The 18,626-nt window shown below is 47.3% G+C and overlaps 1 protein-coding gene across 1 annotated transcript in view; it reads right to left on the bottom strand.

Annotated features, from left to right (window-relative positions):
- CAD (carbamoyl-phosphate synthetase 2, aspartate transcarbamylase, and dihydroorotase) overlaps positions 1 to 18,626 on the bottom strand; it is a 363,344-nt gene that overhangs the window by 292,721 nt on the left and 51,997 nt on the right. Inside the window, 4 exon segments of the mRNA XM_029596327.1 lie at positions 2,431 to 2,652; positions 3,345 to 3,578; positions 5,521 to 5,652; positions 18,175 to 18,320. Of these exon segments, the coding sequence (XP_029452187.1) occupies positions 2,431 to 2,652; positions 3,345 to 3,578; positions 5,521 to 5,652; positions 18,175 to 18,320 (734 nt within the window).

Below are 18,626 nucleotides of genomic sequence, written 5' to 3'. Positions count from 1 at the left end.
CGGGGGGGGGGGGCACCTGAGGGCACGTTAAGAAAGCGGGCGCCGACTGTTCAGTGCCCACTTTCTGCGCATAATTATTACATCAGCCCCTTTGAGCATGGGTTTGTAAAAAGCAAGCTAAATCCAGATGAACAGAATGAATATTTTTCAATTTCAGTCACAGACAGGAACAATTCATCACATGCTTCTTCCATTCTGTGCCTGATAAATCTAGCTCATGATGCACAACACCAAAGAACTATAGTTAAAGAAGCCAAGACTAATCTACATTCAAATAAAGCACAAAGTGACAATTTTCTTTGCTATGCAAATAGTCTTGATGCAGCAGAACATGGCTGAAACCAAGAAGTAATCTTCAGAGAAAGTCTACAGTTTGCTACAAGCAACATTAAGTTCAGGGATGCAATACTGCACATCTACCTTATAAATGGGCTCTGACCGACGGCCCGCAAATGCACAGTAGAGAGCAGCTCTATTGCGCATGCGTGGGCGGGAGAGCACGTTGGTCAGAGCGGCGCTAAGATGGCGCTGGGAGGAGCAGCAGTGGCGGATTGGCGGCGACGATATCGGGCGGAGCAGCGGCGGTATGCGAGTGTCAAGCAGGCCGAGCTACAATAAGTGGGAGGAGCGGCGGCAGCGATATCGGGAGGAAATGTGGCGGTGGTGGCATGGAGCAGCTGAGGTGCACGCTGGGGAGGGATCCCCAGAGGCCTCCCGTCTCCATGAGCAGGCCACGCTGAAAAGCATAAGAGGGAGAGGGAAGGGGGTGGGGATTGAGAGTGAGGGAGGGGATTGAGAGTGGGTGGGGAATGACTGAGGGAGTGGGAGGGAGAATGAGAGGTGAGGGTGAGAGAGAGGGAGAATGAGAGGTGAGGGTGAGAGAGAGGGAGAATGAGGGGGGAGATGAGCGTGAGAATGAGGGGGGAGATGAGCGTGAGAATGAGGGGGGAGAATGAGAGTGAGGGAAGGGGAGGGAATGAGAGAGAGAATGATGGGTGAGGTGAGAATGAGGGAAGGGGGGGTGAGTAACCGAGGGGGAGGAGGATGAGTGACTGAGGTGAATGAGCGAGGGGAAGGGGGAGTAAGGGAAAAGAAGTGTAGACGGGTGCAGTGTCCGAAAACGGACCGAAAATTTTTTTAATGTAGCCCCTTTAGGCTTATCTAGTAGATAAGGGAGCCCTGACCGACGTGCCGCAAATGCGCAGTAGAGAGCAGCTCTACCGCGCATGCGCGCACGTTGGCCAGAGCGGAGCGTGCCCGAAAAAAAAAATGGCGCCTGCTCCTTAGGAGCAGGAGCGGTGGCGGCAGCCAGGAGCGGGAGGAGCAGTAGCCGCGGCGGTGGCGAGCGCGAGGGAGGGAGGGAGGAGCGGCGGCGGCGGTGATGCGCGCGAGGGACGGACGGACACCCCCTGTCTGCCGGTTGTGAGCAGGAGCGGCGGCCAGGAGCGGGAGGAGCAGTAGCCGTGGCGACGAGCACGAGGGAGGGAGGGAGGAGCGGCGGCGACGCGCGCAAGGGACGGACACCCCGTCTGCCGGTTGTGGATGAGCTGAAAGGGGAGGGGATTGAGAGAGGAGAGAGTGAGCTGAGAGGGAAGGGGGAGGAGAGAGTGAGCTGAGAGGGAAGGGGGAGGAGAGAGTGAGCTGAGAGGGAAGGGGGAGGAGAGAGTGAGCTGAGAGGGAAGGGAGGAGAGAGTGAGGGGAGGGGGGGAGGGAGACTAGAGGGGGGAGGTGAGAGGGGGGAAGGAAATGGACCGAAATTTTTTTTTTAAATGTAGCCCGTTGTTACGGGCTTAACGGCTAGTTGATACATAAATCACACAGATCCCATCATGCCCAAGATAGCTCAGGTTCTACTACTTATAAGCAGCCAGGAAATTCTGTCACACCACCACCCAAACAGGCAATAACAGATGGGAACACTATCCTGGGAATTTCTCTGCTGAAAGATATAAGAGTATTTATTTATTTAACATTTTTATATACCGAAATTCATGTAGCAATGTTACATATCATTTCGGTTTACATTATAAAATTATAAAAAGCAGTAAAAACTGATTTGCTTAATTTAATCATCTATTTCCTAGGGTCTGACTTTGAAGCCCATCTTCAGCTGACATTTTGTACTTACTGCGCACTGTGATCCCTTTTATTGGAGCAACATAAGAATTACCCAAAGATAATGGCTTGTATGAACATCTTGAGATGTACAATTACTAATTCTTACCAGATTCAAGCTATCTTCTGTAAGCAGATAACGATACTGTGTGTGTGTTTAAAACAGCCAATAGACCTTTATAAAGCAGAGCAGTAAAATCTGATTATTCACTCTATTTTCTCCACTAATTCTCCATCATCTCTTTGGAAGTAATAGGTTTCTTTTGCAGCCCCTGTGCACAGCCTACACACAAATCCTGCCAGGGCCATATTTACCGTGATGCAGTTGTTGTAGGCATCTCGGACGACTTCATACTCTATCTCCTTCCAACCCTTCAGGGACTTATCCACAAGAACCTGGGTGGTGTGGGCAAATGCCTGGCACACCAAGGCTGTCAGTTCTTCTTTAGTGTTGGCAAACCCAGAGCCCAGACCCCCAAGGGCATAGGCGGATCGCACCAGGACAGGGTATCCCAGCCTCTCAGCTGCAGCCTGTGCCTGGAGAGAAAATGGGAAGAGTTAAGAAACCACACCCCAGTGTCCTTTCATGACAAAACTGCTAGCAGTTTGGAACCTACAGCCCAGCATGCTGGTAACCGTGCTTGACTGAAACATGCTTTGTAAGTTAAGTGCATGCTGTTTGCTAAAAGCTGGGCTTTTATTTTTCTATGTGGCTACCATATTGTTCCCCCAGGGGGTCTAAGTCAAATCAATGCACATTCAAGTCTCCTACCCCACCACATGCCAAGCAGAAAAGGAGATGGAGCAGGGGAGACAGGTGCCATAAGTCACTACTCTCTCCAGTTCTCATCTCCTTTTAAAATCATTCAGGTTCCTTGTTACTAGCTCAGGTCTGGGAGATGCATCCTGCCGGCACAAGGAGCATGAAACGCAGCTCCTCTCACAGCCCAGTAGAAAAGATTACCAACTAATCAGCAAATCTGAGCTGATAAACACTGTGGCCTCCTTGGTGCCCACTTGAGCCATTAGACCAGCCATAAGCCCAGAGTGACACCATAATAGAAACACTATTATAAAAACTGACAGGCAGCAATACCCTCATGCCCCTATAAATTATTCCAGCCAATTCCACCCTGCTGAGTAAAACACCAGCAGCATGTGCCTGGAGCCACGCCTCACGCACACATCGCCCACGAAAGGCGAGAACATAGCAACAGGGTTTTTGTCACCTGCTCCACAGAGAAGGCTGCCTCACTGGGAGCTACATGCTCGCCAATCTCCTCCATCTTCTCCACAAACACTTTGCGGTCTTCTGTCATCTCGATAGAGGCCACAGGGGTCCCTAGAACCCTCACGTTGTATCGCTCCAGGACGCCCTGCTTGGTCAGCTCCACCCCGCAGTTCAAGGCTGTCTGACCTCCAAATGTTAACAGGATCCCATCTGGGCGCTCATTTTTTATCACCTAAGCAGGAATGTAAGAAAGATTATTTATTCTTGACAAAAAGGAGGGATGAGCCCAACCATTAGCTTTAATTTACTGCCCCCCCCCCCCCCCCCAACAACACGCAGCAATATAGCACAGAGGCAGACTTTCACAATCCCCTGTGTCACTCACACACTGGGATAATTGCAATCATGTAAAATACAGTTTGAGACAATGCTACAGCTTTCCCCTTACTCTTTGGGAATCCTGAAGTTCTGACACCTTGGAGAGCTGGATCTCTGTTGGCTCAAGTGATCATTTGCGCACTGTGGAGTGCCCCAGGGTAGCTCCTCTCACGCCCAGTCATTTTCCTTCACAGATCAAAATGACCAAACCTGCATTTGTGCCCCAGAGTTGGTTGTCTGCCATTGGCAACACGCTTCTGTGCCTCCTAAAGCAGCTCCACTTGTGCTTCCCTTCTCCCCAGGGGCGGACTGGCTGATGCAGTTGGTAGGGGAGTGCTGCCACCAGAGGCCAGGCCTGTAGGGCCGAAGAGTGGAGAGGTGCTGCGCACCACCACAGGTCAGGCTTATTGGGCCAAACGATAAGAGGGGGGGTGTGTGCGTCTGTGTGCCTAGGGAAGAACGGGTGCGTAAGTGCCAGCTTTGTGTGCGCCTGTTGTAGAATGGGTGCCTGGGTGACAGCTTGTGCGTGTGGTACAATGGGTGCGTGAATGGCAGCTTTGTGTGCGCCTGTGGTAGAATGGGTGCTGGGTGACAGCTTGTGCGTGTGGTACAATGGGTGCGTGAATGGCAGCTTTGTGTGCGCCTGTGGTAGAATGGGTGCTGGGTGCGTAAGTGACAGCTTGTGCGTGTGTGGTACAACGGGTGCGTGAATGGCAGCTTTGTGGGTAGGGAGCAAGAGCTTTTGTGTGCGAGTGAGAGACAGAGACTGGACCGGGAGGTGACTGATCTGGGTACATACAGGGAAAGAGAGAATTTGAAAAGAAGCTTGCTGTGGAAGGAAAAACTCATAACTTTCTTAGGTACATTTGAGGAAAAAGCCTGCAAGGGAGTCAGTTGGATCATTAGATGATCAAGGGGTAAAAAGAGATGACAAAGCCATAGAGAGACTAAATTAAGTCTGTTTCAGTATTCCCTGAGGAAAATGTAACAAATATACCCATCAATATTAGAAAAATAGGGGGTATTCTAGTCATTTAATTCAAAAGAGTAATGAGCAGTAAAATTATGTAGTTATGTCTGTAGGACCGACACAGCAAATGCTATCACATATAACAGCTAAAGAGCTTATAGGTCCACTTATGTTATTTTTTTTAAAGATTTGTTTGTTTGCAAATAAAATAGTTCCAATTAGTCTTGAAGCAATATAAACTGGCCTAATCTTAGGCAAACATACGTGAGTGCTATGACCCATTTAAATAAAGCAGTTCTTAGCTTTTTATCTGGCATAAGGATGACCTCCGACATGGATCCATGTTTTGAATGTAGTCTGCTTCAGGGGGCTTTATATTGTTTTGATGCTGCTCACATACTATCAGTTCATCATTTGCTTGGCATTTCACAAACCTCTGAAAAACACAGGAGGACTGGAAAGATCCCCCCATGTTTTTAGCCTATCGTGGTTTATTCTGACATCACATTTTGTCTTCTACTTAAACCTTTCCGGTCCCTCAGATTTGTAAAATGGACCCTTGGTCTGACCCAGTACAGCAACAAGTCTAATGGCTTTCCAGAAAGACAAGACCGTCATTCTGCCTGTTCACCATGTAGTGAATTCAAAAGGGCAATGGCCTAAGGGAATCCTGGGCCTCTATTCTGCAAAAACACAAAACTTCCCCCAAGAGTAAATCCTATGCGACAGAGCCAAGCTTCATCTGAGCTGGCCATATATATTGATTCAATAACCAATCTAACAAGAATTTTGTAAAACTGAGGCTCCTGTAGAAGCAGAGACTCACCTGCGTCACATATTCTGCTGTGATGGGCAGGAAGTACACCTTGTCAGCAAGGCCCTTCGAGGTCTGCACAGTTGCGATGTTGGGGTTGATTAGCACAGTCTGGATACTCTCTTCCTTGAGAGCTTTAATGGCCTAAGGGAAAAGACGATATGATTAAAAATGGCCAGCACAATTTCCCTACCATGAACAGCAGCCAGAATGGAGATTCAACACCCAACAGAACACACCCAGAGCACCAGCCCATATCCATGGCAGCTAATCTACTATCGGCCCATACTGTTCATTAGTAGAGAGATAAGAGACTGAGGATTCCTAGGGGTCAATAGCCTCTGTTCTCTTTAAAGGAGGGGAGGAGAGTGGTCCTACACAGTTGATGTTGCAAATAAAAGGGTTATTAAAGTTATCGGTTGCAAAAATAAGTAACTTGAGATCAAATCACAAGGACACAGGAAAAATGCACAAGGGACCTCACCCTCCCCACAAAAATAAACAGAAAACAAAATCAGCAGCTCAGCTTTTCCATAAATGCTCAATTCTACAAAATGTTCTTGCATTTTAAACGTTCATTTAGCAAAATGTTATTTGGTCAAGCTCCAAGGCCCAGCTCCCCGAAGCCAAACGGAGAACAAGAAAACCTCAAACTACCTGTTCTGAAAGTGGGGGAGCGCAGAATGTATCCTGAGATGGCACGAGGGAGAAGTGGAAGTAAGGAGCTGCTAAGAAGAGCCTAAGAGGTGGTCCAATGTCATGCAAATTCAGGACTGCTAGCGGCTGAAGTGGGGAGCAGCAGCGGCAACGTGCATAGGCACTGAAGTGGAAAGTAGGTAACATAGTAATGATGGCAGAAAAGGACCAAATGGTCCATCCAGTCCACCCAGCAAGCTTCTTATGGTAGTTATCTGCCACTTATCTTCCCTGGCCCACCACGTTAAGACTGCTGAGAGACCTTTAGAACTGTGCAACTATAAAGAGAGGAGAAACTGCAGGCTGTGCAGGACTTGACATCTGGAGTGACTGCAGCAGCAGCCCACACTAGAGAGAGTCTGTAGGTTGGCATTCCAAAAGACTTAAGTGAGGAGTGGCTGCCATTGGTGAGAGAAGCCGGGGATGGCCCATGTACTGATAGGGTGAGATGAAACATCAGAGGAGAGAAAGGAAGGATGAGAGATGAAGGGAGGAATGACTGAGAAGGTGGCAAATGGAAAAGGGAAGAGGACGGGCGAGAATGAAAGGAGTAGCCCACCCACCTCGAAGAAGAACAGACTGGTATATTACGAGGGCTCAGGCACTGGGAGGCTAGAGGGTTTAGAAACCCTGAGATTTGGCCAATCACAAGGGCAGAATTAAGACGGACTAGAAGCGAGGGGATGTTCAGCGCACTAGGGAAGATAAATGATAAAAGTCTGCCAGCCCTCTGCATACTTCAGGCTTAATTTCAATTGTGAACAGGTTTCTGAAAGCAGCATGTCAGCATACTTCACTTAAAAACTTAACGCCACTGACATGCCCCATCATGTGTGCACTGTTTCAGTGAACCAAGCCAATACTTTAAGCAAAACTGCTGAACTTTTTTTTTTTCTTTCCTGCCTTGGGGAAATGTGTCCTTGCACTGACGTCTGGAGGTTCCTGAATAAGTATCAACCCTAAAGTTACAGAAATTAAAAAAAAAAAAAAAAAAAAAAAAGGCACTACAAATTTTTCAGAAATTCTGTGGAAACTTTCTACAACTTTTCTGAAAAGCATCTGTAAGCATTCACTATCCCAAGAAATAGGGCAAGAATTTATATATCAAGGCGTGGAAGACTAATCTACTAGCCATTGCTAACGCTCAAATCCCACAAAAATCTCTGCAATTTTAATGAAAAATTACCTAATTTCAAAAACTTCCCCACAGATAACTTTTCCAAGTAATGAGCTACAGCAGGAGACTGATAACTTGGGCTCCCCCCCCCCCCCCCCAAAACTATTTCTAGGTTACTTTTCCCAATTCTTCCTGCAGCTCAGAGACAGAATCTTGCCATCCCCTCCTGACCAGTGCAAAATATTTTTCATCAATATCTGCCAAACATTTTGTGGGAAACCAAGCCTGATGTGACCTACGGGATTTACAGACGTAGGAGTTATGAGGCATGCCGTGGTTTGCTTGGAAAGTGATCATAATAAAGGTGAAGTGGAAGCTTCTGAATAACCAGCTAAAGACCAGAGCATTGATTTGCATCTGCCCTACACCACTGCAAGCAAAGCACCTGCTGTATATCTGTCTTGGTACAAAATCAAACGCTCAGCACACAAACATGCAAGCACTTCTACTACTAAATCTTCATTTCTGACAATACTAGACCCACGCAGCACTGAACAGAAACACAGAGGCTCTGTGGAGCTCAAAAATATAATCAGGACAGAGACAAGATAAATAAGAGACTTCAGATATTTATTTAAAAATCTTGTACTCGGCAGCATTCAGGAAAGTTCTGTCCAGTGTGGATAACAAATAAAACAATCACAAAAATATATAAAAATAAAATTCACTTAAAACATACTAAAAAAAAAAATGATACAATTGAAAAATAAGAAATTACAAGCCATTTCAGCCAAATGCTTCTCTAAAAAAATATGGCTAATCTGCCTTCTGAACTGTCAAATCCTGCTCCTCTGTTAGCTGCACGGTAACACGTTTCTCAGAGTCGTGGAAATAAAGGAAATTCCCTTGCAACAGCCAAGTTTCTGTAGAATGCAGGACCTGACCAGGGGTACACCATGCGATACTATTGCAAGTTACACAAGGTTGCTCAAAGTTAAATCGCTTGTGTATAATTTCCAATAATCTGCATTTTGACCTCCACTTAACAGGTAACCAACGTAAATTTCGCAATACAGGAGTTATGCTATCTCAGCGTGTTAATCCTATTAAACGAGCAGCAGCATGTGGGACAAGCTGTAATACTCAAAAGTGTTTCAGATAGTCCAACACATTAACATGCTACAATAATCAATATGTCCAAGTATCAATGATTGTACTACTGTTCAAAATATATCAACAGGCAAAAGAGATTTTAGCGGTCTTAACATCCTCACCTTAAAAAAAGTGACTTTTGCCAATGCCGGACATGAGGATCGAAAGTCAATTACGAATCTAAGAAAACCCCAAGATTGCGTGTCTCGGAGAGAATTGGTAACAGCACTCCATCAAAACAAAGTATCATGACTACCTTACAATTGGCACCTTCCCACCCAGAGCAACTTTTTTTTTTTTTTTTACATTTTTAAAGATATTATTAGTTAACAGATTCTTAAATTTAGATGAATGACTCATGCAGTAGCTTCTCAGAAAGCTTACCACCTGATTCACAAGGCAAAAATAACTGGATGTCGTTGGTCATTGGTGTATATGAAATAGTGTATACCCAAAGCCTGAATAAGCATCCCCAAGGGGCACAGATAAAGACTTAAACCGAAAAGATGACAGTATTGAACCCTGGGGAACTCCCCAGGTCAGATCATGCCAAGAGGAGTATTGCTCCCCTAGATGAATGCACTGCCTTTTGCTCTGCAAAAAGACTCAAACCAACACCACACTTTTCCATCTATTCCAACATTCTGTAAGCAGGATAAAAGAATAACATGCCTCACTGTATCAAATACAGCTGATAAATCTAGTTGCACCAGAATACTAGGCCTATCATGTTCTAAACTACATAGTAATAGTAATGCAGGAGCAGCTCTTTATTGTGCTTTTTTCTAAAATCATATTGATTAACAAGAAAATCATAGTCATTTATAAAATCTTAGGGATGCAGAACCCACTGGTCTGGACTGATCTGGGTATGAACAGGAAACTAACTTTTCTAATACCTTAGCTATGGTTGGTAAGTTGGAGATCATCTGAGAATAGTTTGCGACCTCAGTCACTAAATAATAGTAATATCATTTTGGACTGTCCTAACCATACTTTAGGGAGGCATATAACCTTTAGATAAGGATCTGTTGATTAGCTTTTAACAATCTCAAAGATACATCTTTCGTGCTCTTTATAATTTCAAAAGGACATGGATCCAAAATAGAGAATGTTGACTTTAAACTTGAAAATTATTTTAGAGACCTCCTTTACATCCAACCTACTTATCCTTGTTTAAATATTCTGGTGCAGCAGTCAAAAGATTATAGAAGCAAATAGATCTGCTTTCTATAGTTACAATTTTCTCTTCAGTATAAGCTGCAAGTACATTACATTCATGTCTTTGCTCATTGGCCAGTACAGGCTTAGAAGTCAGCTGCTTTACTATGGCAAACAGAAACCTCCTTTAACAGACTAATGGAATTATTTGACTAGATTCTCTTAGTCTGAGCACAATTTATTCAGTATACACCTAGTAAAGTCCAATATGACAATTCAGAGGCATCATCCTCCTTTTTTTCTCCTTGTGTAATACCTTCCTTTGATCAATTATAGCCTGAGAAAACCACGGGACATGTCAGATACCATTATATACCCAGATTTCACGCAAAGGCACGAACCGATCATATGCACTTGATAAATTAGAACAACATTTTTCTGCCAGCAATTGAAAAGGAAAATTGGGTTCTTACCTGCTAATTTTCGTTCCTGTAGTACCAAGGATCAGTCCAGACCGCTGGGTTGTGTCTCCCTTCCAGCAGATGAAGTCAGAGACTGGTGTGCCATCTGCGATCCTTCAGAATAATCCATACCATAGCAGAATGAATCATGTCATAATCTTAACAGAAGAACCAATGGCTATATCAAACCACCTAATGAAAAAACTGCATAACTTCTGGAACTTATGTACATGGAGGGAGTACTTCCATATGCAACACCAATGCTGTCCACTTGAGAATATTCTGCAGAATAAAAAAAATGATAGCGAACGGACTCTCCAGATTCCATGAGCGGGCGTTTGGACTGATCCTTGGTACTACAGGAATGAAAATTAGCAGATAAGAACCCAATTTTCTTTTCCCTGTACGTACCAGAATCAATCCAGAGCTCTGGGATGTACCCAAGCTGCCCTAAATGGGGTGGGACCTGGAGAGTCCTGCTCGAAGAGCACTACTGCCAAAACAGTCACCCATCCAGAGCACGGACGTCCAAACAGTAATGCTTAGCAAAAGTGTGTAAGGATTTCCAAGTAGCTGCTCTGCAAATTTCCTGCGGCGAAACAAACTGACTCTCCGCCCAAGATGCTGCCTGAGATCGAATTGAATGCGCTTTTAAACCTTCCGGTACTGCGCGCCAAAGACATATATATGTCGAAGTTATTGCTTCCTTCAACTATCGGGCAATAGTGGCTTTAGTTGCCTTATGTCCTTTCTTAGGACCACTCCATAAGATGAACAGATGATCAGACAAACGAAAAGGATTGGTTACCTCCAGATAGCGGAGTAGAATCCGCCGCACATCTAATCTTCGCAAGTCACGACCCTGAGGCGAACTCCGATCCAAATCAGTGAAGGCAGGCAACTCCTCAGTCTGATTCAAATGAAACTCCGATATGACCTTTGGTAGAAAGGAAGGCACCGTCCTAAGGGATACCCCTGAATCCGAAATCCGGAGAAAAGGTTCCCTACATGACAACACTTGAAGCTTGGAGATGCGCCGTGCCGAAATGATAGCCACCACGAAAATTGTCTTAAGAGTCAAATCTTTCAAGGTGGCCTGTATCAAAGGCTCAAACGGAAGACCACACATGCCATGGACAACCAGATTCAAACTCCAGGAAGGACACACTGGACGAACCGGAGGGTTCAAATGTTTAGCACCTCTCAGGAAACACGTTACATCCGGATGAGCCACCAGAGATGTCCCGTCAATCTTCCCCCGCAAACGGGGGCCGCTACTTGAACCCTGAGAGAACTGCACGCCAAGCCTTTCTTCAGACCCTCCTGCAAGAATGCCAGAATATGGACAATTGAGGCGTGCCACAGGGACACATTCAAGCCGCTACACCAGGAATCGAAAACCTTCCAGACTTCAGCATAGGTGAGCGAGGTAGTTTTTCGCACCTGCAGGAGAGTGGAAATAACTGAATCCATATAACCTTTCTTCCTCAACTGCTGCCTCCCATAAGCCAAGCCGCTAGACAAAAGCGATCCACTTGATCGAAAAATACTGGACCTTGCCGAAGAAGATTCGGTAGATGACTGAGTAGAAGAGGACCATCCGCCGCCAAGTTGATCAGATCTGCAAGCCACGGCTGCCATGGCCACTCCGGAGCTACGAGAACGACTGATCCCGTGTGAGCCTCTATCCTTCACAAGACTTTGCCCACCAACGGCCAGGGAGGAAAGACTTACAGTAGAATGTCGCAAGGCCATGGCAGAACCAAGGAGTTGACACCTTCCGTCCCATGTTCCCTCCTGCAACTGAAGAACCGAGCCACCTTCGCATTTCTCTGTTGCCATCAGGTCCAAGCGAGGATCATCCTACAGATGAGTCTGGAGATGCATCGCCTCCTCGGAAAGTTCCCACTCTCTGGGATCGAGATGCTGGCGACTGAGAAAATCCGCCTGAATGTTGTCGACCCCAGCTATGTGGGAAGCTACCAGCCGGACCAGATGGCGTTCCGCCCAGAGCATTAGGCGATCGGCTTCCAATGCCACGGGACGACTCCTGGTTCCCCCCGACGATTGATGTAAGCCACCGTCATCACATTGTCGGACAATACTCGCACTGATCGACGGCTCACCAGGGGAAGGAAACTGCGCAATGCCAGATGTGCTGCCCTGGTTTCCAAGCGATTTATGGACCATTTTGCCTGCTGCCCTGTCCAATGGCCCTGTGCTGCCCTCGATTGGCAAACCACACCCCAGCCAGAAAGGTTGGCATCCATCGTTACGACCACCCACTGGGGCTCCTTCCACATGGACTGGAATCAACCACCAACGGAGACTGGACCTGGCGGGCTCCAAGAGCGGTAATCAGATTTGGAACTCTTCCAACTTCGGGTCCCAACGAGAAAGTAACACCCTCTGCAAGGGTCTCATATGAGCAAAGGCCCAAGGGACTAATTCTAGAGTAGACGCCATAGAACCAAGCACCTGTAAGTAATCCCAAAGCCAGGGTAGCAGTAGAGACAACAGCCGCTGGATCTGCGCCATTAACGTGTCGATTCGCTCCTGCTTGAGAAAAACCTTGCAGACCGATGTATCGAACCGAGCACCCAAGAAGTTCAGCACCTGGGACGGGACAAATTGGCTCTTGGCAAAGTTAATGACCCAACAAAGGGATTGAAGCCGGGCAACTACCGATTGAACCGCTGCCCTGCAAAGCTCCACTGACTTTGCGCGGATGCACCAAAATCCCCTCCCTCCTGATGGCCGCAGCTACTACCACCATTACTTTGGTGAAGATGCGGGGAGCTGTCGCCAATCCGAACAGGCGTGCCTGAAACTGATAATGCTCGCCCAGAATCATGAACCGGAGAAACCGCCGATACTGTTCGCGCAGACCTATGTAAAGATACGCTTCCGTCAGGTCTAAAGAAGCCAAATAATTGCTGGAGTGGACGGCCGCAATGACTAAGCGGATAGTTTCCAAGCGAAAACGGGGTACCCGAAGCACTTTGTTCACCTTCTTCAGACCCAAGATCGGGCGGAAGGAGCCTTCCTTCTTGGGAACCACAAAATATATGGAGTATCTGTCTGTCCTGCATTCCTCCGGCGGGACCGGGACAATGGCTCCCAGCGCTTTCAACCGGCCCAGGGTTTGAAGCACCGCTGTCCTTTTCGCGCGGGCCCCGCAGGGTGACATCAAGAACAGGTCCCGCAATGGGCTTGCAAAATCCAAAGCGTAGCCATGTTCGATGATGCTTACAATCCACTGGTCCGATGTAATCTTGACCCACTCCTCAAAGAATAGAGACAGGTGTCCACCTATCACCGGAACAGAGGAGTGGGCCAGGACACCTTCATTGGGAGGACCTGCCCCTGGAAGATCCTTGAGGACCCCCATTGCAGAGAGGCCTGCGGCCGCAAAAGGAATGAGACCAAGCCTGAGACCTTATCGACAGCTGATGTGGAGTGAAGGTTGGAGTCCTGGGCTGCCGAAACTTGCGCTATCCCCGGTACCGAGGGTGCGCCAACCCAAAGGACCTGGAGGTTCTAGGCTTGTCCTCCGGTAACTTATACACCTTATTGTCCCTAAGGAATTTGATAAGGGCTTCCAGATCATCCCTGAATAAGAATTTCCCTTTAAAGGGAAGACTGCCTAGCTGGGCCTTGGAGGAAACATTGGCTGACCAGTTGCGAAGCCACAGAAGCCTTCTAGCAGAGACCGCCGAAGCCATAGTGCGCGAAGACCCCCAAAGACCATACAAGGCATCCGCAGTGTAAGCCACGGCTGCCTCCATGTGATCTGCCTGCTCCATCTCCGCTGAAGGCAACTCCTGCGTGGTGAGCAACTGCTGCACCCAACAAAGAGTTGCCCTTTGCGTGAGGCTACTGCAGACTGCCTCCCTAACGCAAAGGGCAGAAACCTAAAAAATCTGCTTGAGAAGGTCCTCCAGCTTCCTATCCTGAAGATCCTTAAGAGTGGCAGCCCCTGCTACCGGAATGGTCGTCCGCTTAGTGATGGCTGAAACGGCCGCGTCCACTTTAGGGACCTTAAGGATGGCCGAGGACTCGTCTGGCAGCAGGTAGAGCTTCTCCATGGCTCGCTCCACCCGAAGGCTGGCCTCTGGAGCCTCCCATTCTCAGGTCACAAGTTCCAGTAGCATCGGATGAAAAAGGAAAAGCTTTAGGAGGAGCCCGAAGCCCCAAGAGAACGGGGTCCCCCTTAGTAGCCTCCAAGCTAGGCTGCGGCACCTCAATACCGAGCTCCGTCAGAACATGAGGGATTAAAAGATCAAGCTTCTCCCTCAGAAACAATCTGAGAACCCTCGGGTCATCCCCCTCAATTGGGGTGGGCTCATCATCATCCCCACCAATATCCACGAGGAGAGGGTCCAGCGAAGGGGGATCCAGTGGATCGGAAGCTGAGGTCCCAGAGAGATCCAAAACCGCATGGCCTGTCCTGCCTCTGGAGGAAGCGGACCCCCCAGAAAGCCTAGTCACCTTCGCAGGCGGAGACTCCTCAGCCTGCAATTCAGCCTCTGCCTCCAAAAAGGCCTTGTGCATTAAAAGCACAAATTTGGAAGAAAAGGAATGATGCCCCTTTAAGGGCGGCCCCCCCCCCGTGGGAAGGTCAGAGCTCAGAGGAGAGGCAGGCACTGGGAGCTGCTGTCTAATGGCTCAAATTCGGCGGGGAGAGAGGAGGAGGGATCTCCTCTCCCCCTGCATCCAGCCCTCCACTGGAGTGTGGCGGAGGCAAAATGGCCGCCGTTCCCACACTAGACGGGGACAGGCTGAGGCGCAAATTCCTCCCTGTGCCCCGGGAGCATGCCAAAAACGACCCACTACTGCTCCCCGATGGTCCCTCCCCTCCCGGGAGGCACCGTGTACACAGGCCATCGTGGGAGAGCAACACCACCGGCTCCCCGCATGCAGAACATGGCGAATCCCGTGGCATGTCCGCGGAGAGGGAGCAATCAGGAAGCTGAAAAAAGCAGCGAAAATCACCCTTCCGGAGCCCTGGAAAACCTGTGCTCACGGTAGAACAAGTTTATTCTTTTTTTTTATATAAACGCTGACATGCAGCCAACCCAGGGGAAAAACACCCCTAGGACCTCAGTCGCGGCACAGGCAGCCCCCCCCCCCCCAAAGGAATTATGCTGTGTCAGGGTGCACCGGCCCACTGGTTAATCCCCCTAATCACCGGCAGAGGAAGCAGTTCCGGGAAACCGCTAACTGGGTATCTAACCCCAGCTGTGCCTCAACCAAGGCAGCAGCCTCAGGAGGACTGACTGTCACCTCCAGAAAGAAAACTAAATACTGCTTTTTTTTTTTTAAACTTGATTTAGCCACTGGTAGAAAGCAAAGTCCCCTAGGTCTTACTATTCCTGGCTTGCTTTGCTTTCCCTGGTTTTTTTATTTTAATGGATCAGGACCACAGATTCTGTCACCCTCATCTGCTGGAGTCAGAGAAATACTGAAGGATCGCAGGTGGCACACCAGGGTAAGAGGGGGTGCCTTTCAGTTTTTTCTCTGACTCCATCTGCTGGAAGGGAGACACAACCCAGCAGTCAGGACTGATCCTGGTACGTACAGGGAATGGCGCCCTGTCCCAATTTTCATTTACTATTTCAGCTTGCGACAGAGATTAAAACCTATCAAGATCTATTGGAGGATACTTCAGTTTATCACAAATAACTCACCTGTCAATTAACTGCACATGAAAATGAATAAAAGAATGATCAGACCATAGCACGTCAAAAGTCTAGAAATTTGATATTTTCATTAACCTCACTAAAGAGAAGATCCACAATATGTCCAGTCTTTATTAGTAGGTTGTTCAATAAGATGAGTATACATATTAGCAGACAATACAGAGAAAATCATGTATTCCACAAGACATTATCAAGCTCCATTAGATTTAAAAAATATATATCATTATACTCATCTCCTTGCTTCTAGGAGCAAGCTTGTGGGAAATGTGCATATCCCACTGAACAGACACTTTTAAACACACAATAAAAGTCATGACGCCACGATTCAACAATTTAAGGTATATCCATTCAATGACCACCTCAAATATCAAGAAGATATTCCTCTTTCCAATGCCCCACTTGGCCTGCTCTACCCAAGGGATGGCCGAAATCTCTTTTCTCTCTCTCTCTCTTTTTTTATGAAACTCCAGACTGCAAGTTTGCACCTCTACCATCTGCTGGAGACAGAGAAATACTGAGGGACTGCAGGTGGCACTCTTGGTTACGTAGCAGTGCCTCAAAGTTTTGTTCTCTGTCTCCATCTGCTGGCAGGGATGCATAAGCCCACTTATCTGGACTGATCTGGGGTATGTAACAGAGAACTGGCATTTATGTAGTCAATATGGAGTTGTTTATTAGTTACCAAAGTATTCAGCTCACCAATAAAAGGTCAGGGGAAACAAGCAACTGATTTTTTTTCCCCACACTTCTAGTATCTTTGAGAGCCCTGCATACCAACCACTCCTCGAAGTTACTGGGATCACATGTCCCATAATTTAAAAACCCAATTCCAATATCAAGGGCATTAGCATAGCAACATTAATGTGTCCCAAATAATTACCGAGTTACCAAAATAAATTTAAAAATACTCTACATAAGAGCTTTTTCCCTCAAAAATGAGGAATCCCAGGTCCATGGGTCCCACAAAGGGGACATATTACTGTACACATTGATAATATCATCAAGGCTATGAACAAGAGGGAGCCAGAGTTCACCATTTAAAAGCAACCTCATAAAAAATGGCATTTTAGTCAGAACCTGAATATGGCCAGGGAGGAGGCATGACACCCCACCTCAGGAAAGCTAGTTCCCGCATATGGTGCAGAAAAAAATTACTCCTGGGGGAGTTCTGCACAACTGTGCAATGCAGAATTCCCCACTCCCACAGACGTTTGTCCTTACCGCACAGAATTTGGCAAAGGGAGGAGGCGGCAAAAGTTAAAACATCCACCCAGGCAGCCGGAACAGGCAAGAAGTGACTGCATGGGGCATAAGAGAAAGGCAGCATCTTCAGCGTACAGTGTGATGCTGCTTCTTGATAGGTCAGATCTAAGCGCCTCCTTCCTCTGCACTCCAGCAGCAAGCAGCTAAGCAGGTTTGTGGCAGGCTTCCAGCGCTCCTCTGACCTTCTCCCTCCTCTTGCCTTGCTGCCTAACAACTCATAGCCTGCAGGCTCTGAAGCTGATAGCGGTTCCCTGCTCCCATTAGGATGCTAGTCGGGGGTTGAAGTTTGTCTCGCTTTTTTTTTTTTTTTTTAACTCGGGGGGTTAGAGGTGGCGGAAAGAAAGCTGGCAGGGGTTGTTGCCTGAAAGGAGGAAAGAGGTGCTTGGGGGTTAAACCAGAAAGGGGGGAGAGGTTAGAACCAGAGAGGGGGGAGAAAGAGCCTGAGAGAGAGTCTGTATCTTAGGATGATCTTTTTATTCCTGGAGGAACATTTGCTTAAAATTTTTTAATTCCGTATCAGAGGAATCATTTTTCTTTATAGCATTCTGCATTTATTATTCAGACAGTAAGTATACTGACAAATGTCATCTTCAGAATGTTGCAGAATTTTGAATTTTTGTGTGCAGAATTTCCCCAGGAGTAACGTATGGATTCTGGAGTTGGTGATTGAGAAGGGCACACGTAAGAGCAGCTTATCTGATGAATGGAGGATGTGAGAAGAGGGGAGAAGGAGAAAAAGATGAGATGTAACGCTTGTAGCTCAGTAAAGTTACTTATATGTTACTGTGAAGCCACTGTGCCACATCTCAGTCTCACACATGTAGGCAAGCTCATTGCAAGAGACCAAGTAGGGATGGCCAACCTTGGTCCACGAGAGCCACAAACAGGTCTGATTTTCATGATATTCTCAATGAATATGCATGGCACAGATTTGCATACAATGGAGGCAGTGGATGCAAATCTCTTTCATGCATATTCATTATGGATATCCTGAAAACCTGGCCTGTTTGTGGCTCTCGAGGTCCAGAAATGGCCACCCCTGAACTAGGGCAGATAAGGGAACACACACAACTTAAGTCCAAAGCAGCTGCATCCCCCCCATCCTGCATCTCACCTGAGAGCCAGAGTAATCAAACTCCCCAGCCTGTCCTATGGAGAGACCTCCGGAGCCCAGGATAAGAACCTTGCGAGGACGAGATGCCACCGCATCCTCAATGGGAGCATCTCTGTATGTCAGCTGTTCCGTTAAGCGCTCCTTAACTGCAGAGACAAACATTTTACAAAAGCAGGTAAAGAAAATGAGCTGAAATCATGGATACTGCAACACAGGAGAACTGCAGTCAAAGTTCCCGCTTATCTGCTGGGTCTTGTGCACACTGCAGGTGATTCACCTGGGCCCTGAGAGGAGGAAGGACTCACACAAGCTCAGAGAAGACCTTTCTTCCAGTTTTTGCCCTGGCAGTCATCCTGTGGAGGAGGGAAGGAAGTATTGCAGGAGCATGAAGTTCTTTCATACTTTTTTAATAGGGATGTTCCCTCGACTTTAAGGTCAGAAGTTTTCTTGCT

The sequence above is a fragment of the Rhinatrema bivittatum genome, chromosome 3 (assembly GCF_901001135.1).
Source record: "Rhinatrema bivittatum chromosome 3, aRhiBiv1.1, whole genome shotgun sequence".
In the NCBI taxonomy this organism is placed as follows: Eukaryota; Metazoa; Chordata; class Amphibia; order Gymnophiona; family Rhinatrematidae; genus Rhinatrema; species Rhinatrema bivittatum.
This window is presented reverse-complemented; position numbering and strand designations above follow the sequence as displayed.